Raw genomic sequence first — 21,363 nt, 5'->3', positions numbered from 1 at the left:
TAGTTGCATACATTGGAACAGCTTAGAGTGGAGTGACGTAGAGTGGGGTGGTGTACAGATACAGATGAAATTAGGTAGGAATGTAGAATATGGTGCAAAAAGTAACGCAAGACACTGATTTGCGATGACTTGTGTTCATCCAGATTTACCAACCAATGCAGGGCCATGCATGGTGGCCCTGCATTGCTTTGTAAATCTCTGTTAAGTATTGTGCTGGCCATGCAACACTATTTGTGAAGCAAGGGTAACGTAATACAATAAGCAATTTAGGTGTTAGTGATACATTGCGTTATAGTGTACAGTGGTACTTTTGCGGTATACCATTGTACATGGCTTGGGAAGGCATAATATAATTTTTCCCACTCTTAGGCTGTATTCTGGGTTAGGGCCTTATAATAGGTAACTAGTAGGTTTTCTTTTCCCCCCTACCTATCAAAACTTTATTAAAATCTTTATAGGTACTGAAAATAATGTACATTTTTTAAAATGTTTTTTTAACTTTTGGTATTGTAACGAACTAGTAGTTAGCAAGTACCAGTTTGTTTTTTAACCAATGTATCATATTTTTAAATTGTTTATACTGGCATGGTATTTTAACACAATTTGCATGCTACGTTGTAATTTAAAAAACAAAATAAAGTTAAATATGGAAATACTTTAAAATACACTGCAATACACTACATTAGTAAATATAATGTATTACAGTGTATTTTTTAAACATGTCTATTTTGTTTATTTTTGTTCGATACCGCAGTGCTATCAAGACAATACTGTGGTCATCCGTAATATTTTTTTAAGTATTAAAAATTATAATTATTTTTCCCTACCTATTACCACTTTAATCAAGTGATAATAGGTAGGGAAAATTATAAAAAATATTACTTATCTGTATTTTACACCACCACAAATTTCACAAAAAAACAACCTGGCTGCCTTTAACTTTTGTAAAGGCAGTCATTAGCCAATGATAATGCCTTGTCATCGGCATGTACCATGATATTTTCGTGAAATTACTGCGAGGCTATTACGACAACTGATATCAGTCATTTTTATGTCCTTGTAACTTAAAAATACTTAACTGTAACCCAGAAAAAATAATCTGCACATCATAATGTATAATCCTGCTAAATTTCATCCAAATACGATTGATCGTTTGGCTGCTATGTCCAATACGAAAAGTCTATGGAAAATGCACTGAGCACAAAACGTGTTTTGGGTTCCCCTTTTTTCTTTCCACCCCCTTTGACCAATTGCGGCAAAACTTTCCATCACGCGCCAATATAGAAGAATAGACGTTTTATGGAGATTCGTCAAACAGGCACAAAGTTATTAGGGGCAAAAATCTAAGGAATTTCTATCACTTGTAAGCCCAACTATAACCACAGAGTGGCTACAGCTTTTCCTCCGCAGTATTTATCGCAGAATTCTTCCCTCCCACATTTATAGGAGACTACGTTGGTCCCTTATCACATGAATCAGCCTATTTGGGAAATTGGCCCATTTTAATCATGGCTGAAAATCTATACTTTTATATATTTTAGAGATCACAGGGTTTAAAGGTTTTTGATTATTTGTATTCACTTCTATTCACTTTCACTATGTTGAATTACTAACATGCTTTGACCAGTGTTGCATACCACAAGGATATCATAATATGTATAGTGGTTACCGGCATATGACTGAACTTAAATTATTGATTTAAATTAATTGTTGGGTTCCATTGCATAATTACGTGGTTTGCAGCTTCATATGGATCATATGAATGATTTTCAGGAAATACTGAATATTATATTATGCTGTTATGAGATGAACCAGGCACACTGCTGCCAGTAACTATGAATGCTGTTAGTCCTATTTCTATGATCACTGATTCTGATCGAGCTGGCATTCTATATGTTTTGTTATCACAGACCAAACAGAATAGCAATTCGAACCTCTAAATTGATTATAACCTGGACCGATATATATCAGATATTGTAATCACACATATTTTATAAGAGGATATAGTCTTTTGCTTACGGTCCAAAGTGTGTTGTTTATGTCTATGCCACACTTCTATTTTTATTATGATCGTGAATCAGTGATTTTAACTTGACAAAGGCTTCTGTTTTCGTGCAATAAATCAATGCAAAGGTGCTGGTGTGATGCCTTATCCTTCATCCATGGATGGATGGAATTAGATTGATTAGAGGTAGTTGATATATATATATATATATATATATATATATATATATACATATATATATATATATATATATATATATATATATATATAATTAACTTGCCAGCAAGATCGCAATGTAAACTTACTCTTAAAGTAGTGGTCGCCATATAAAAACTCCTGATGTATTTACCTGTGATGAAGTGACATACATCCATTCATTACCCGTGATTCCACAGTGTAGCATGATTTAGCATTAAATTGGTTTCTCTTAGAGTCTCATGGCCAGTATTCCCGATATTCTGCAGGTTAGCACTTGTGTTTCACTGGGAATCTTTTGGCTAGCATTGCGTGTTCCGCGATCCATGTTTCAGTATTGTAAATACAAGTTATCAATCTTTTCAGTTTGAAGTAGAGCGTATTTCCCCCAATTAATGCATATTCTTTGTCTGATATTGACAGGGTCCTTAACAACATCCAAACATGACACTGCATGCTCAGGTACACAGATACGTGCACATTGGCAGCCACTTTAGATTTTTTTTTTGGCAATGTAGGCTTCAAGAACCACGCAGCACCCTGTCATTTCAAATTAGCCTTTTTCTACTCACCAGAAAATCCTGCTCCCACAATGATGTTTTGGAATTGAGGATGGCGGTCTAGGATGAAATTGTCATCTGGTGTGATCTAGAGAAGGAAAGAGAAGGTGATGAGTAAGGCTACTCGACAAAGTAAATCAAAGACCAAATGCTGAGGTAGGAAGGATGCGGCTGTAATCACCAAGCAATGTAAACACAAGAGGCGAACTGGAAAGAGAGAACATGTTCCATCCACTCTTATGGGAAAGTAGAGAAAAACCCTCATTGCTCATCTTGCTGGCAACCAGATGTACTGCATCGCACATCCTCAACCACAAACCACCTATCTGCAGCCCGCTTGTATTCAAGGCAGCTCCATGAGAGTAAAGTACAGGATGTAGCCTTTGTCATAAATTTCCGTCATGGGTCCAGATTACCTATGTATTAAATATGTGGCTTTCCTAACTGCTTTTTTCCAAAAACTGCTTCCGCCTCTACCTTAGAAAACCAAGGGTCTGATTATGAGTTTGCCAGATAGGGTTACTTTGTCACAAACGTATCCCGTCCACCGTATTACAATTCTATTATATCCTATGGAACTTGTAATACAGCGGACGGAATATCCATCTCGTTTGTGACAGAGTATCCCATCTGCCAAAGTTGTAATTGGGCCCCATGTAACAAGGACAATGAACCTCAAGCCTGCGATAGTATCACTCAATATTCCAATATTTGAATTCATGAGCCTTATGCCTGTTTCATAGAATTCCATCCTATTTACCAAAAGGCCAAAGAGGTCTGAAAATTCACTCTATTCTGAGAGATCCCTCCTGTTCCATTAGTATGGCTTTCTGTTTATCTGCTAAGAAAACCGTAGCTGCTTTCTGTCTTAGGTTCTCAGCACTTCACGTCTCAGGAATTATAACTCGCGGCAAGAATAGTCGGTCCAGAAAAATTCAGTTTACTCCTTAAAAGTAGTCGCTGTTCACTGCGGATTCCAGTATTTCCAGGAAATTGGAAATCCTCTGGAAACCAGCAAATCACTCTGGATTTTAGGACCATGTCAAAGCAGTTTCCAGTAGCCAATCATTTAGCAAGTCAGGAAGTTCTTCCCAAGTAGACACCGGTATTGCTATCCAAGGAGGCTGAATGAGGAAACTGGCTTCCCCAGTTCTGGACGAAGTCTTTAGCTCAGAAATACATGAATGAAACAGGAACAGCAGCTCATTTTTCATCCATAGATAGGAATTTTCTAAAGCCAACACATTCTTTCATGTATACTTAAAAATGTTGGTCTGATGAAAGGCGGCTGAGCAGGGCAGTTTTAAAGTACAATACTGGTTTACCACTTTTCGGGCCACCGACTTTATCGTATAAACGTTTGCAATCTATTGTGTATCAGCGTGCAATTCCTCTTCTGATACTATGGCTCAACCGATATCCTAAAGTCACTACAAAAGCAAAATTAAAATGGAGGTTTAACGAAAGTGTGAGGTACAGCTCCATCCAAGACCCGAATTATTCTTTTTCTATCACCACAGATGGCAAATTAGCTCTCTAAAATATCAAGCAATCCCCACAGAGACTTAAGACTAGGACATCTTTAGTTAGCAGAGGATTGCAGCCACTATGACTGACAGTGCTGCCTTGTGAAAAGACCCTGGGCAAAAGGGCCATTCCAAGATATAGCTTCACCTCTCAGGCTGCTGTGTTCCCAAGGAGTCTTTGTATTGTTAGCACAGCTAAATGTTTTTCCTCCAGTCTAGGCGATGCAAGGATCTACATAATTAATCTCTGGTTGCAAAAATATTTGTAATTTTGTGTCGTGGGTAAAATACTGTAACGCTGAAAGAATAATCTCATTACTCTCTGTCATCCAAGTCTTATGAATTTCGAATTTGCATTTAGTTTGGCATATAAAGAGAAGCCTGCTGCAAGATATTATTTAGCAGTGTGACACCCTATATCAGACATACCTATCTCTAAATTGACAGCATTACAGCCATACTTCAAAACAATATCTAATCCATGTGTAATGGCTGACAGGATGGCATAGATAATTAAATGCTCACTGCTGATATTTACTGTAATTTAAATGTCTCAAGTAGGGAGACCCCTGCAACTGTTTTTCAAGTCATCAATGTCTATGGACTATGGCCGTAATGTCTGCAGAAACCTGAAAAACATATTGAACCATGTTCTATAATTCAGGTCAGAGTGCAATAATGCCTAATTGAATCACAAGGGATCAAATCACTGACTTGAACTTTGAAACTAGGTACAATGCACCGCAATGGATGCACGCTTCCTTAGGAATTTTCTTGCTCACACCCCAGCACCCAGCATGGCACAATACAACGGTTTATCACATTTAAACTATCTTTTCCAGTCAGATGGTCAAAAGGGTCAACAGGGAGTCAAATTGATTGCTCCCAACTTTCACATGGTGGACACAGAGACAAATTCAACTTTGCTCTCCTTGGCGTAATATCATGTATGTATGTATGTATGTATGTATGTATGTATGTATGTATGTATGTATGTATGTGGTATTTCTACAGTGTTAATCTAACCAAAAGGCAGTGGAGTGTTGTACAGAGTGAAAGACAAGCATAACGTAAATGAGTAATATGAGAGGCAGCTGGTTTGTGAATGATTAATGCATGGTGATGTAGAGTTCTTTGCGTCTTCAACTCTTCCTAAATCAAAGCAACTTTGGAGAAGTACAGGTGGATATGGGGATGTTATACAGCTCCTGGTTACATAGAAGGAAAGGCATGCTGTATTGTTTTTTAGGTTCTGATTTGAGACCTGTTGTATATGCTTTGTGGGCTTACAGCCTGCCCACTGATTTTGATTTGTTTGTTTCAGTGTCCTTTATAAATCCTTGCTTGCTACTGGTGAAACCTTCCTATTTGTCCTTCCTTTTTGTCTTTTATTTACTCCCACAACACAGAGACCACGTACTGGATCTTTATGCTTTGGTTGTTTATCTGTTCTCTTGGGGGACTATTTTGTTTTATTTCTTTTCTGCCCATGTTACACTGTGAGTGCGTGTTCAGCTTCGGTGCCCTTTTTTATTGCATCTTCTATCCCGCCCCCTCCTTCCCCTGTTGTTGCTGCCATCCTTCCCGCACCTCCCGCTTCGTTGCTTGTTGCACCCTTTAATTGCATTGTGTCCCTAGTACCATGCCCCTTTTATTTTTTTTCTACCTCCTTAGCGTGTGTTACGCTATAAATGCAGTGTGTTGCTTTCTGCTTTATTGGCTGTAAAGCTGCAGCAAAATGGGGACTATTTGGAGTATAATTTCTGCTGTGTTCTGTACAAATCTGTTTTAGCCTTCATGCCAGTAACACATCCTTCCCTGGCTCTCTCAACCGGCCTGGTCGGTCACGTCTCTGCAGGAGGCTTTCGCCCTGTAACAGTCCTCTACTCCTGTCAGTCCTTTATCTGTGTTGGTTAATGTTGACATGGCTGACATGAAATGTTTTTTTTTTTAAGTTAGAGCTACTTAGAACACAGGCCAAAGTATGATGTATTACACAAAACAAATATGAGGGAAAAACTAAAATAGTGGCCGGGTTTATGCTCAATTTATTCACATAACTTCTGCTCCAGAACCAGAACAACTAAAGCTTTCCATTCCAAGATGGCCGTAATCCCTTTCTGAGACTTTAAAGGTTGAAACTGTCTCCATGGTAACACTGGGACAGTCGTGACTTGGAGCAGTGCTTGGGCGGAAGATCTGTTGGCTGCACATGTTGTAGGCATTGCCTGATGTATTGGGGTGATTTTTCACAATCAAACTGGATGTTGAGGTTCTGCTGCTGTTGCTGTGAAGAGGGTGGACATGGTTGCGAGAGACCTGGCTGTGGATCGGTTCCTACGCTCTCTCTTTGATTGGTGATTGCGCTAGCGGTTGCAGACGAGGCACACTATGGGGAAGGGGGCAGCGAAGTGAAGATTGAAGGCTGGTGATTACCTTGAACATGAAACCACTATGTAGGACAACTTTCTATAGCCTATAAGCAATATTTATTCATTAGTCTTTTACCCAGAAGTATGTGCCCACGTTGCACTTGCTTCTTCAGGGACACTATCAGAGCTCCCCATGGTCCTGTGTAGAGTTATCTTTGAGTATGATGAGTTCCATGTACTGCCAACCTGGGCACCCTCTTGCAGTGAGGTGTGTTTAGTGCTATCTGTATGTAAGAACATTGACGAGTTGGGTGCACTGACACACACAGGAGTAACAACTAGAATTAGTGCAGGATCTCGTGTTTCACCATATGGGAGCAAAACCGTATCCCTAGGTTTTACCTCAACCAGTTCTCCCACAGGTTAAATCATGCGTTTAGGCACCCCCTAAACAAAACATCATTTAGGAACAAAAAAACAGTTCAAATAAGTAATAAGGCCCATTCAATTCTTCTTTAAATTGTAGCTCAACTCCTTCAATTGGCTGTTTTGTGGATCAGGGCAGCTCTATGCAGTGCTTTTTGTTCATCTCAAAAACACAAAAAAAATCACTCTTTCATTTATTTCTCTGTTGGATTAATTGAAAGGAGAGGGCAATCTTTTTTTCGTTTTGTTTTACTTTTTTTCACAGCAGCTCATGTTTCGCTAAATGTTTTAGTCTGGACTCCAAATGCTAGCATGGCCTATTGGCTTTGCTTGTGTTTGTTTATAACAAGCTAGTATTACATCTCCAGTGTTCACAGAAGCCCATCCTTAGGTGTGTGTGGCCATTCACCAGTGGCACGTGAAGCAACAGTAGATGGTGCAGCACCCAGGATAATGTGCTGCTTGGCTATATACTTATAAGGTCTCAGAGGCGAGACCTGGTGTTCTGGCTGTGGGTGTGCCGAGACCCACCAGAGATGGTGTCTGCAATGTAAGCGGTGGTGCTGGTCGTGATGGCTTTAAATGATGCGGCTGATTTTAAAGTTGGTGTCAACAGGCAAGAGGAGCCAATGGAGTTCCATCAGGATGGGGTGATCATATTTATTCAATCATTAGATGAAAAGAGCTGTGGCATGTAGGATGCCCTTAGGTGTGCCAGTATGGAGTTTAGAAAGCAATAGAGCAGGGAGTAACCACCATCCAAATTCAAGAGTATAAGGGCTAAAGCTGAAGTTCTCAAGTTGTTTAATGGAGGAAATAGTTTCACTTTCTTTAGAAGAGACAGCAGGTACCAGGTCGTCTTTGTTTTTTTTTTTGCAAAAACAATTTTTATTGCATATCTCAAATACAACTGGCATCTGCAAGAACCAAAGCATCATTGGCCTTCTCTCAAACATCAACACCAGCACGTAGTATCTTGTAAGCCAGTTCTGGTTACCAAAGCCGTGACCCCAAACACCCCCCCTGCCAAATCTCCCTCCCCCCACCCACATGTCAGTGTGCCAGACCCTCAGGTGACGGGATAATTCTGTCTCGTAAGTAGCCGTGTTATCGGCCGCAGGCTACTCCTCACCCCCACGGGCAGGCGCCGAGCAAAAAGGGAAGCCCTCCCGCCCTCATACGTGACCCATCAACCGCCTCTCCACAGCTATACGGCTGCAGGCCGCTCCAGCGCTTCAGTGTCCTCCTCCGCTTCTGCACCCCACCCCCGGAGGTCAGCCACTAGCGCTTCCCATGCATGTGCCATGGCTAATGCTTTTTCATCATTTCCCCGCAATGCTATCTGCAGCCGGAGCGCACTCTCACTACCCGCCCATTTGGTGAAGGTAGTTCTCCACCTCGCAGCGCTGGGGCCAGATCTCGATTTCCAGTGCAAGGTAATTTCTCTTTTAGCCACCACAAGGCCTAAGTCACAAAACTTGCTCGTAACTTTCGTACGCGGAGTGTGGGGAAACCACAGCAGAAGACAAACTCCCATTTCTACCCCCAATTCCCGCCCCGTCACTTGGGTCAAGCAAGCGATGACCTCCCCCAGTAGTCGCTTAGAACACCACAGGACCAAAACATATGCTTAAAGTCAGCTCCTTCCTCCCCACATCTAGGGCACTGCAGGGTGGGACCCCCAAAATATTGATATAATTTAGCTGGCGTCAGATATGCCCTATGCAAGATGAAATACTGCACCAATTGAAACCTGGCATTACGTGTACTTTTCCAGGCCCTCCTCTGCAACCTGGGCCACGTCAGGTCCGGGATGGGATTCCCAATGTCCAGTTCCCATTTATCCTTCAACGCTGTCAAAGGGGCTAGGTGTTCCGTTGCCATTCTCTGATAGAGGCAGGTGACGGCCTTGACTGTGCCCGCAGCCATGACCACATACTGACAACCGGCCGCCGTCTGCGGTTCAGAGAGTCCCGCATTCCAGTGCTTTTGTAAAGCCGCCACCAGGGCCGTGTGGAGTAAATAGTCTCCCCTCGGGATCCCGAAGGAATCCTGCAGCCCCTGGAACGGCTGGAGCGCCCCATTGAGGTACAGGTCCCCCACCATCTGTATCCCCAGGTCTTCCCAGTGAGCCAGCCTCGACCAATCCCCTCCATGAGGGAGGGCCGTGCACATACCCAACGGGATCTCCGGGGCATAAGGGTGAACAATGCCGACCCTTCGCAGGCTACGATTCCAACACAACCGGAGCCTTCGCTCCTCAAGCGTTAGCTGCGACAGCTCGAGGCGCTGCTGGAAGACAATAAAAGAAAGCACATGGCGCGGGATCACTCTGCCCTGTGGGCCTTCGGGGCCTCTAAACTCCCTAGCCACCGCCTGCGTGAGCCATTGTAGTTGGGCAGCCAGATAATACCACTCAAAGTCAGGCACAGCAAGCCCTCCCTCGGCTCTGGGCCGTCGCAGTGTGGCCAGCGCCACCCGCCGCCTGCCCGATCCCCAGATAAAGCCCGTGATCATAGCTGTGAGCTTACGGAAGAGCGACACCGGTATCCAAATAGGGAGCGTACGGAAGAAATACAACAGGCGTGGGAGCGCCACCATCTTCAGGAGCGCTACCCGCCCGGCTACCGATAGTGGTAGGCTGCTCCAGAATCCAATACTGCCCGCCAGGCCCCTGAGCGCCCTCCCTACATTCCCCTCCAACAAATCTTGTTCGGTGCGGTAGATATGCACTCCCAGGTACGGCAGACAGCTAGCCTCACAGTGGATTGCCCCCAGGGTGGGGGAGTCCGCTCCCACTGGGCAATGGGGTACACACAAGTCTTGCCCCAGTTGACTTTCAGGCCCGACAAGTATCTGAAGCCCTTCAGGAGTGCCTTGGCACCCCGGAGGGCCTCTTCCGCGTCGGCCAGGAAGAGCAATAAGTCATTCGCATAGAGGGAAATATAATGGGTTTCCCCCCGCAGTAGCAGCCCAACGTATGCGCGTCCCAGTCGAGCATGGGCCGCCAGCGGCTCAACCGCCAGGGCGAACAGCAAAGGCGATAACGAGCAACCCTGCCTCGTTCCCCTTTTCACTGGATAGGAAGCCGATATCATGGTCCCCATTCGCACCCTAGCCACCGAGTTGGCATAAAGCAACCTTGTCCAGCGCACGAACCCATCCCCCAGTCCAAATTCCTGCAAGACCCTAAACAGGTAGGGCCACTCCACACTATCGAAGGCTTTCTCCATGTCAACCGACAGCGTCAAGGCGGCCGGGTAATCCAGACAGTCCACCGCCATAACCCGCAACAGTCTCCGGATACATGTCGGCGTGTTCCGTCGAGGGATGAACCCAGCCTGATCAGGATGTATCAAGGAGGGCATATGTGCCAGCAATCGCGTGGCTAAGATTTTGCTCAGGATCTTACAGTCTACTGTGAGCATAGAGAGCGGTCGATACGCTGTCTTGGACTTCGGGTCCCCTCCCTTCTTCAGGAGCGGTATAATCAGTGCCTCACGTGTTGAGGCGGGCAGCTGACCGTCGTTCCAGGCCTCCCGGTAGACTGATTGTAACTGCGGGGCAAGGAGATCCACATACGCCGCATAGAACTCTACAGGGAGCCCGTCCGTGCCCGGAGTTTTCTTGTGCGCCATATGTTTGATCGCCATTCTAATCTCACCTAGTGAGATATCCCCCCCCAGTGTTTCCCCGATAGTGGGATCTAGTTTCGGTAAACGGGCCGTCGTCAGGAAGCTCTCCAGTTCCCCTGGGGCGTCTTGCATGGTGTTAGTATAAAGGGCGGCATAATACTCCAAGAACTGACCCTTAATCTGCCTCTGAGAGTACACTGTTACTCCCTCCCCGGTGGTCAGCGAAAGTATGGGAGAGCCGCGCGCATCCGGGTTTGCCAACCAAGCCAAAAGCGACCCAACTTTGTCCCTCTCTGCATGCGCCCTAGTGAGGTACACCTTATAGTCAAAACAGCGGAGCCGTTCTACCTGCACTACCACTTGTTCGCGTGCCGCGGCCACCTCATCCTGGGATCGCTCCCCCGCGTGCAGCGCTCTCTCCGTAGTGCGCAGCGTAGCCTCCGCCTTCTCTACGTCGCATAATAACGTTTTCCGGACCCCAGACGTGGAGGAGATGCATATCCCTCTGACGACCGCCTTAAACGAGTCCCATTCCCAGGCCCTCTTGGACGCTGTCCCCGTATTCTCCGTGAAATAATTCGTGATGCCATCCTGGACTTCCGCGTGGAAGACAGAGTCCTCCAACATCCGCGGATTCAGTCGCCAGGTGGGTATCGTCTGGCGCTGTCTACTCTATTGTGCAATAACCAAACAGGGGTTGTGGTCCGATATGGTTTTCGCCAAATACTCACTATGGCGAGTCAGAGCCTGTATGCCCGGAGAGCATAATATGCCATCCAGACGCACATGCAGCTCATGTGGGGTAGAATAAAAAGAGTAGTCCCTTTCCAGTGGATGATGTTCCCTCCAGGCGTCCACCAACCCCCACTCAGCCTGCAAGTCCCGTCTACTTCTGGCTACCTGATGTATGGCTGATTGGGCCAAGGGTGGGTGGGAACAGTCCAAGTGGACATCAGTTATGGAATTAAAGTCACCCCCCAGTATGGTCGGCCCTTTTAAGTACTCCGCTAGGGTACCTGACACACGCGTAAAGAAGGCCGCTTGCTCAATATTCGGGGCATAAAGGCTGGATAGCGTTACGTCCCTCCCATCCAACCGGCCCTGCACTGCCACAAACCGTCCCTCCAGGTCCACCTGCGTGGCGAGAGGCTGAAAGGGGAGACCCGCTCTAACCCAGATAAGTGCAAAAACAACAATTGATGGACAGAATGCAGAACAATGTCATACATTCACCCCAGTACAGAGATCTGGGCCTAAATCCATCGTTTTTTTGCTCACCATGCCATTCCAGTTTGAACCCAGCCATATGCAAATCAGTCTTGACCCTGTGCCCCATGGGAACAGTCCAGCCCGAACTGCCAAGCCAGGTCCTCTCTGGACTGGAAACAAGCATCCTAGGACCGGTTTCGGGCTTTCAGCCCTCGTCAGCCAGGATAGCTTGATTCCAGTAGCATGGAGAGCAAGGGACTCACGTCTGAGCATACCCTTCCCACTCGGGGTGACAATTGCAAAAACAACAATTGATGGACAGAATGCAGAACAATGTCATACATTCACCCCAGTACAGAGATCTGGGCCTAAATCCATCGTTTTTTTGCTCACCATGCCATTCCAGTTTGAACCCAGCCATATGCAAATCAGTCTTGACCCTGTGCCCCATGGGAACAGTCCAGCCCGAACTGCCAAGCCAGGTCCTCTCTGGACTGGAAACAAGCCTCCTAGGACCGGTTTCGGGCTTTCAGCCCTCGTCAGCCAGGATAGCTTGATTCCAGTGGCATGGAGAGCAAGGGACTCACGTCTGAGCATACCCTTCCCACTCGGGGTGACAAATGCAAAAACAACAATTGATGGACAGAATGCAGAACAATGTCATACATTCACCCCAGTACAGAGATCTGGGCCTAAATCCATCGTTTTTTTGCTCACCATGCCATTCCAGTTTGAACCCAGCCATATGCAAATCAGTCTTGACCCTGTGCCCCATGGGAACAGTCCAGCCCGAACTGCCAAGCCAGGTCCTCTCTGGACTGGAAACAAGCATCCTAGGACCGGTTTCGGGCTTTCAGCCCTCGTCAGCCAGGATAGCTTGATTCCAGTGGCATGGAGAGCAAGGGACTCACGTCTGAGCATACCCTTCCCACTCGGGGTGACAAATGCAAAAACAACATGTTTTTGCATGTATCAAACATGCAGCATACCCTGCCAACATAAGTTGGCAGGGTATGCTCAGACGTGAGTCCCTTGCTCACTTTGCCACTGGATTCAAGCAAGCCTGGCTGAAGACGGCTGAAATGCCAGAAACCGGTCCTAGGAAGCTTGTTTCCGGTCCAGGGAAGGCATGGCTTGGCAGTTCGGGCTGGACTGTTCCCATGAGGCACAGGGTCAGACTGATTTGCATATGGCCATGTCTGAACTGGGGTGGCAGAGTGGGCTAAAGAATGGTGATGTATCAAACCCAGATCTGTTGACTGGGTGTGAGTGTTTGATTGGTTCTGATGCTCAGTCCATCATCACCCCCTTTTGTACCGCTTTGTTCGCCATAAGTTGGCAGGGTATGCTCAGACGTGAGTCCCTTGCTCACTTTGCCACTGGATTCAAGCAAGCCTGGCTGAAGACGGCTGAAATGCCAGAAACCGGTCCTAGGAAGCTTGTTTCCGGTCCAGGGAAGGCATGGCTTGGCAGTTCGGGCTGGACTGTTCCCATGAGGCACAGGGTCAGACTGATTTGCATATGGCCATGTCTGAACTGGGGTGGCAGAGTGGGCTAAAGAATGGTGATGTATCAAACCCAGATCTGTTGACTGGGTGTGAGTGTTTGATTGGTTCTGATGCTCAGTCCATCACCACCCCCTTTTGTACCGCTTTGTTCGCCATAAGTTGGCAGGGTATGCTCAGACGTGAGTCCCTTGCTCACTTTGCCACTGGATTCAAGCAAGCCTGGCTGAAGACGGCTGAAATGCCAGAAACCGGTCCTAGGAAGCTTGTTTCCGGTCCAGGGAAGGCATGGCTTGGCAGTTCGGGCTGGACTGTTCCCATGAGGCACAGGGTCAGACTGATTTGCATATGGCCATGTCTGAACTGGGGTGGCAGAGTGGGCTAAAGAATGGTGATGTATCAAACCCAGATCTGTTGACTGGGTGTGAGTGTTTGATTGGTTCTGATGCTCAGTCCATCACCACCCCCTTTTGTACCGCTTTGTTCGCCATAAGTTGGCAGGGTATGCTCAGACGTGAGTCCCTTGCTCACTTTGCCACTGGATTCAAGCAAGCCTGGCTGAAGACGGCTGAAATGCCAGAAACCGGTCCTAGGAAGCTTGTTTCCGGTCCAGGGAAGGCATGGCTTGGCAGTTCGGGCTGGACTGTTCCCATGAGGCACAGGGTCAGACTGATTTGCATATGGCCATGTCTGAACTGGGGTGGCAGAGTGGGCTAAAGAATGGTGATGTATCAAACCCAGATCTGTTGACTGGGTGTGAGTGTTTGATTGGTTCTGATGCTCAGTCCATCACCACCCCCTTTTGTACCGCTTTGTTCGCCATAAGTTGGCAGGGTATGCTCAGACGTGAGTCCCTTGCTCACTTTGCCACTGGATTCAAGCAAGCCTGGCTGAAGACGGCTGAAATGCCAGAAACCGGTCCTAGGAAGCTTGTTTCCGGTCCAGGGAAGGCATGGCTTGGCAGTTCGGGCTGGACTGTTCCCATGAGGCACAGGGTCAGACTGATTTGCATATGGCCATGTCTGAACTGGGGTGGCAGAGTGGGCTAAAGAATGGTGATGTATCAAACCCAGATCTGTTGACTGGGTGTGAGTGTTTGATTGGTTCTGATGCTCAGTCCATCACCACCCCCTTTTGTACCGCTTTGTTCGCCATAAGTTGGCAGGGTATGCTCAGACGTGAGTCCCTTGCTCACTTTGCCACTGGATTCAAGCAAGCCTGGCTGAAGACGGCTGAAATGCCAGAAACCGGTCCTAGGAAGCTTGTTTCCGGTCCAGGGAAGGCATGGCTTGGCAGTTCGGGCTGGACTGTTCCCATGAGGCACAGGGTCAGACTGATTTGCATATGGCCATGTCTGAACTGGGGTGGCAGAGTGGGCTAAAGAATGGTGATGTATCAAACCCAGATCTGTTGACTGGGTGTGAGTGTTTGATTGGTTCTGATGCTCAGTCCATCACCACCCCCTTTTGTACCGCTAACCCAGATAAGGGTGCCTCGTGCAAATTTGGAGTAGGTGGTGTAAAACAACTGGCCCCGCCAGCGCCTGTGAAGGTCCCGCCCCTCCGCCCGATCCAAATGGGTCTCCTGCAGAAAAGCCACCTGCACCCCCCTGCGCACCAAGTAAGCATGGACTTTGCAACGTTTCGTCATGGAGGTGAGCCCCCTCACATTCCAGGTTATACACCTCAACTCATGGGGGGAAGCCATCACACCGCACAACACTCACTACCCAACCACTCCCCGTCCTTGGCACTCTGACACCACCCCAACCCCTCTCAACTCCCCAACAACCCCCAATCCCTCCCGCCCCCAGAACAGGTTCCCAACCGTAGTTACCCATCCAAATACAAGTCAATTAACCAACTTCTCTGATAGCCACCAGAGCCTCACAGCTAGCGTGAGTAGAAGGAGGTAGGCCGGGGCCTAACGGGTGCTGAAAGTGTTCCCAACATAAGTCCCAGCCCAGTCTCCACAGTGCCTCCCCAGGCCTAACCCGCCCCCGGTTCGCCCGTCCCAACCCATCCCCACCCCCGCAAGCATTTAGAGCCCGGCAGACCCCCAAAGATCCCCGGCAGCCCCATCCCCCAGCTCAAAGTCAACCGTGCGGGATATCACGCCGTCTGCCTCCTGCTAGCCTCCTTACTGTCAACGGCACTCCAGGAATAGTTCAAGTGTCCAGTATGTCGTCCGCCGTCCCAGGCGTGACATGCGGCAGCACAGTCACATCTTCCTCTTCCTCCGCCTCATCACTGCGTTGAGTGTCAGACCCTTTGTGGGAGCCCGATTCCCCAGCAGGGGCGAGCACCAGAGCGCCAGATATGGCCGAGACCGCCTGCAATGCCGCTTTCCGCTCCAGCTCCGTCTGGGACGCCATGGGGGAAACCCTCCCAGGCAGCCGAGTCCTGCCCCGGCGGCCCCGGCGAGGTTTCGGCGAAGACCTCCGCGACTCCCTTCCTGCGGGACGCGCCCCTGTCCCGGGCCTGTGCAGCTCCAACCAGCTCCACGCGGCGTCAGGGTCGTTGAAAAAGAATGTCTTGTCGCCCAGTATGATCCGCAGGCGCGCAGGAAACAACAGCGCGTATTGAATACCCTCATCCCTGAGAGCCTTCTTGAACGATGATCGGTGCCGTTGGACCTCGAAGGGGTAGTCCGGGTAGATAGAGACCGACGCGTTTTCAACCCGATAGGGACCGTGAGTCCTGGCCTTCTGGAGTATAATGTCCCGGTCCTTGAAGTGCAAAAGACGCGCAACCACCGGACGCGGCGGCCTCCCAGGGTCCAGGGGGCGGGCCGGGACCCTGTGCGCTCGTTCCAGCGTGTAGAACGGCGTCAGCCCCTCAGGCGCAACCACTTCTCGCAGCCAAGTCTCCAGGTAGGCTAGCATGTCGGTCCCTTCGATTTTTTCTGGCAGCCCCACCACCCGTATGTTATTGCGGCGATTGCGTCCTTCCGCATCTTCCGCCCTCTTCTCCAAGAGCTGCACCCTCCGTTTCAGATCATCCACGGCAGCCTCCGAGGCTTTCTGGGCTGGGACCTGCTGTGCAAGCGTGACCTCCGCCTGTTTAACCCGATCCGCCAGCTTCCGATGATCCCCACGAAGCAACCCCAGGTCTGTGGAGACTTGCGCTATGTCAGCTTGCAGCGCAATCCGTGTGTCCGAGATGGCTTGAAGAATCTGATCCAGCTGTTTTTGCTGTAGGCCCCCCGATGGGTCCCCCGCCTCGTCTCCGTCCCTGTCGCCAACCGTGTCCCCGGTCGGAGCAGCGTTTCCCATCCTCCTGTCGCCACGCAGTGCCTGGTGAGGCCCCCCCCCAACTCCAAGAGGGGTCGATCCAGCCGCCAGCGGACCCCCGCCGTCCCGACACCGGGGGCAGGGGGAGGCGGGCCACCCTCCTCACCTCACGAAAGCAGATCAGCCAAATCGCCCCGGCCGCGGGCCCACCTCGCTCCAGGAGGGCCCCACCACCGCCACTCAAGACCGGCCACCAGCCTGATCGTCGCCACACAAGCGGAGCCTCGCAGCTCCCGCCGCTCCGGCCGCAGCAGGTCCAACAGCCGGCGCCTCTCAGGGGGACCCTCGCTCTTCACCCCGCAGGCCGAGGGCCGTCCACCACCACAGGGGCCGCTGCCAGGGCTCCGGGGCTGGTCACCGACCTGCAGCGCCGCGCACGGGTCTCAGACTCCGACCCGCCACTTCCGGTTCTCTGCGCCGGCGACCCCGCACTTCCTGCCAGCGTCTCAGCTGCGCCACTCCGAGGCTCCTTACTCCGGGCTCAGGCCTCTCAAGATGGCCGGCGACAGCCCGCTCCGCCGCCTTTCCTCCGGTGTCAGTCGAGCCGCCACGGCCCCCAGCCGGTCACAGCACAGTGGGGAGAGTCGGGGCGGCCAGGTCCGGCCCCCGGGACACTCGCAGCCGGTCCGGGGCGTCAATTACCAGGATAACGGCCAGGCTGGGTGCGGAGCTCACGGCTCACGCGTCCATCCCCATCGGCCTCCAAGCCACGCCCCACCAGGTCGTCTTTGGTTTAGTGACAATATGTTCCTTGAGGGTGAGTCCAGTGTCCAGAGTGAATCTAAGTGGCTTGGCATTTGGTGAAAGCTGGGTTTCAAAACTGTCAAGGTTCATGCTTTTGAACCAAGGTTTTTCTAGTTTGTTCTGGGCAAATCACAGGAATTCTGTCTTGGTAGGGTTGAGCTTTAAGTAGTCACTGGACTTCAAACTCTGGACAATGTGCAGGTAGTGTTTTGAGGCAATCGATGTCTGGAGAAGAGAAGACTATCAAATAAGTTGTGTGTCATTGGCGTATTGGTGGATCTTGATTCTGTTATCTGTAAGTAGAGCACCAGGTGACTCCAGGTGCAGGTTGAAGATGACAGAGGACAGTATGAAACCTTGTGGAACTCTGAAGGTAATAGGGATTTTTTTAGGACATGGAGTTGACAATGTCAACAAACTGGTGGTGGTTGGAAAGGTAGGCAGAGAACCAGTGAAGGATGTTTGCAGTGAATCCTAGTTGAGGCTCCAGGGAGTGTACGAGGTAAGGATGGTCGACTGTGTAGAAGGCAGCTGCGAAGGCAAGACATATCAGGAGGCAGGGGTAATCTTAATCTGTGGTAAGGAGGGCATTGTCTACGATGCGTTGCAGTCTCCATGCTACAGTGTGAAGGGAAGTGAGACTGGTAGTCATGCAGGAGATGGTTAGCATTCATGTGATTTTGGAGTTTAACAATAGACTGCTTTTTCAATGATCTTGCTGATGAATGGTACATGGGTAATTGGCTGGTACATGACGGTTATTGGGGTCTAGTGTCGTTTTCTTTAGAGATAGGTGTATCTGGCCTGTTTAGAGAGATTCTGGCAGGATTCCTTGAGTAAGCAAGGTATTGACAATGGTTAGTGTGAGTTAGGGAGCATCTCAATAGAGAGATTTGATGAAGGACTAGGGTAAGCCATTTTCATAAGAAGTGGCTTTGAGGTAGTCGAGTATGTTGGGGTGACCTGTGAGAGATAGAGCTTTGAAGGATCATCATTGTCGGATTCTATGGAAAAGGGTGGGTGTTGGAAATTGAGTTACGAGTTGACTGTGGTGTGAGCCCTGGTCAAGCAGCAACCACAATCCTAGACAGGGTAAAGCACAAGCAAACCCAAATGAACCTTTGTTAAACCCCCTGGTAGCTTAGCACAGAGCATTCAGGTTTAGCTTAGAGGCAATGTGTAAAGTATGTGTGCAACACTTCAAATAGTAAGACAGTGAAAACCCCACACAAAAAGATCCCACGCCAGGTTAGAAATATAGAGCTTAATTTAATAAATAAAACAAGACCAAAATGACAAAACTCCAATCAGTAGAACCGGAGATATTCAATTTGAAAGATTTTAGCAAAAATAGTGCCAAATGGCATGAAGCGCCAACTGTGGGTATCTGGTTGTGCCGGACTGGGACAAAGTCACACGTTTGGTTACAGGGACCAAGTTAGGCCCACTGAACAAAAGTATCTTTAATCCTGGGTTGCGGAGCGTTGCGTGGATCTGCACCGACGATGCATTGCGCAGCCGAAGCGATGCATCAGTCCCAAGATGCGACGAGGGAGCTGTGCGAGGACATCGACTAGAGCATAAGATGCAGAGTCCGGAGGCATGGATGTGTTGCACAGTTGGCGCAATGTGTTGGTTCCAAGGAGCTGGAGGGCTGCGATGAGCAGTCCATCGCCGCTGTCATGGCTGCAGTCAGTAAGGGATGAGAGGGCCTGTGCCGGGGATGCATCACGCTGTGGCAGTTCGGATGCAGCGTCGGGCTGTGATACAATGCAGGTCTTTTGCAGTGGGTCCGATCCCAAAGTGCGGCGGTGTCGGTTCTGCTCAGTTTTGCACCACAAGGCAGAGGAAAAGTGTTGGTTCTGCTGGATCCACAGAGGCTGGCAGAGCACCTTAGGCCCACTTCCGGGTCCAGGACTGGGGTGGCACCACTTGGTAGGAAAGACTCACAGATGGCAGAGTCCAGGTGCAGAAGCAAGGTAGTTGGGAACTTGTTATGTCCCTGAAACTTCAGATCAGGAGACCAGCCAACTAGTCCTTGCAGTCACTCTGGGGTCTGGGTTCAAGAGGTGCAGGTCCAGTCCTTTTCACCCAGGCAAGAGGGCAGCAGGGGAGCAGTTCCTTCAGAGCAGCAGTCCAGCAGAGTGGCTGTCCTTGTGGAAACACAGCAGTCCTTCCTGGCAGAGTATCCACAGGTCCAGAAGCGTACTAAAGTGGTGGTGTCTGAGATTCTTCTTCCATACATAGTTGTGCCACTGAAGGAGGATAAACTTCTAGAGGCATTTCTTTGAAGAGCACAGATGCCTTGCCTACCTGGCCTTGGCTCAAGACTAACTACAGGGACATGCAGCCCTTTGTTGGGAGACAGGAAACAGGTATTCAGGTGTAAGTGAGGCTGGGCCCAGCTCCTCTCTCCCATCCTGCCAATGATGGCCCATCCAGTCACACCTAAGCTCCCATTGTGTAGCTGCTTAGGAAGAATATTCAAAGCTCAATTGCGAACTACACCCAGTCACATGACCAGAGACAACCTGCAGGCACCAAATGGCTAAGGCAAGAAAATGCCAACTTTCTAAAAGAGGCATTTTCAGTATTGTAATTTAAAATCGGACTTCACAATAAATTAGGACTTTAAATTAGAATTACAGAGACACCACACATGAATCAGTTGTCTCTTCCCATTTGGAAATCACACTTATAAAATGTAATAAGGCAACTGCCATGTTATCCTAATTTACTTTTTCAATTTCAGGACATGTCAAATGTAAAAGTACGTCTTGCTTTTTAAATAAACTGCACCCTCCCCATGGGGCTGTCATGGGTCTACCTTAGGGGTGACTTACATGTATTAAAAAATAAGGTTTGAGCCTGGTACAAGGTTTATTTTGCCAGGTTGACATGGCGTGTTAAAACTGCATACACAGGCTTTGCAATGGCAGGTCTGAGACATGTTAAATGGCTACTTACGTGGGTGACACACTCAGTGCTGCAGGCCCTCTAGTAGCATTTACTTTACAGGCCCTAGGTACTTATATGGGTGGGGGAAGTGCTTGATTGTTTTGGAAAATGTTTTATTTCCTTTGGTGGCCTCATGGATAATGTTGGTATAGTATTTTGCATGTTGTGCAGAGGGATTTCAGTTATCACGAGGTTCTTTTTTCCATTTTCTTTTCTGTCTAAAGATAGATCGTTTAATTGTTAACAAGGTGTTTAAAGTACTGGGATGCGCTTGGGATGCTGATGGCTTTAATTAATTGGGGTGTGAATGTTCACATAGTTTTTTTTTTAAGTTTTGAAATTACTTAGATAGGTGCCGTTGCCCCTACACCTCTCCGTGAAGGTAGGTGTTCAAGGCCCTCCTCCACCAACAGGCTCCTGCCTGCGTCTCATCCGTGGTGGTTCAGTGGGAGAGCCTTGCTCTTCTGCTGGTCCGCTGGCGTCTGTCTTCGTGTCTGTGGAGGTTTTACTGGTTTTTGTCTCTCGTTTTTTTTGTTCTTCTGTTATTGTGCCTTTCAATTTTCTGCCTTTCATTGTATTGTCTCTTTACCTGTGCCCTTCGTTTTGTTCTCCGTGCCCATCTTCCTGCTATTTGTCTGCCTTTTGTTTTGTTTTTCTGTTATTGTGCCTTTCAATTTTTAGCCTTTCATTGTATTGTCTCTTTACCTGTGCCCTTCGTTTTTCTCCTCCGTGCCCATTTTTTGTTGTCACTTTCCTGCCGCTGGAGCCCCCGCGGCCCCTGCCCCCTGCCGGTTCCTGCTCCCACCTCCCAGCTGTGCTTCCCTCGCCCTTTCCTTTTTACTGGCGGCCGCACAAAGCCGGTGTACCGCTGGCACACCAAAGGACAGCCCGTCTGCGCCAGCCCGCGACCAGCGCCAGGGACCCTGGTTCTCCAGC

General features: G+C 48.6%; 1 protein-coding gene across 1 annotated transcript in view; it reads right to left on the bottom strand.

Moving 5' to 3' along the window:
- The window catches only part of PIPOX (pipecolic acid and sarcosine oxidase), a 340,310-nt gene that overhangs the window by 16,614 nt on the left and 302,333 nt on the right, over positions 1–21,363 (bottom strand). The window contains exon 7 of the mRNA XM_085649159.1: positions 2,773–2,848. Coding sequence (XP_085505285.1) covers positions 2,773–2,848 — 76 coding nt within the window. The remainder of the gene's footprint in view (positions 1–2,772; positions 2,849–21,363) is intronic.

Source organism: Triturus cristatus, chromosome 3_2 (genome assembly GCF_964204655.1).
Source record: "Triturus cristatus chromosome 3_2, aTriCri1.1, whole genome shotgun sequence".
In the NCBI taxonomy this organism is placed as follows: domain Eukaryota; kingdom Metazoa; phylum Chordata; class Amphibia; order Caudata; family Salamandridae; genus Triturus; species Triturus cristatus.
The sequence above is the reverse complement of the archived record's forward strand: the minus strand, read 5'-3'. Positions and strand labels throughout refer to the sequence as shown.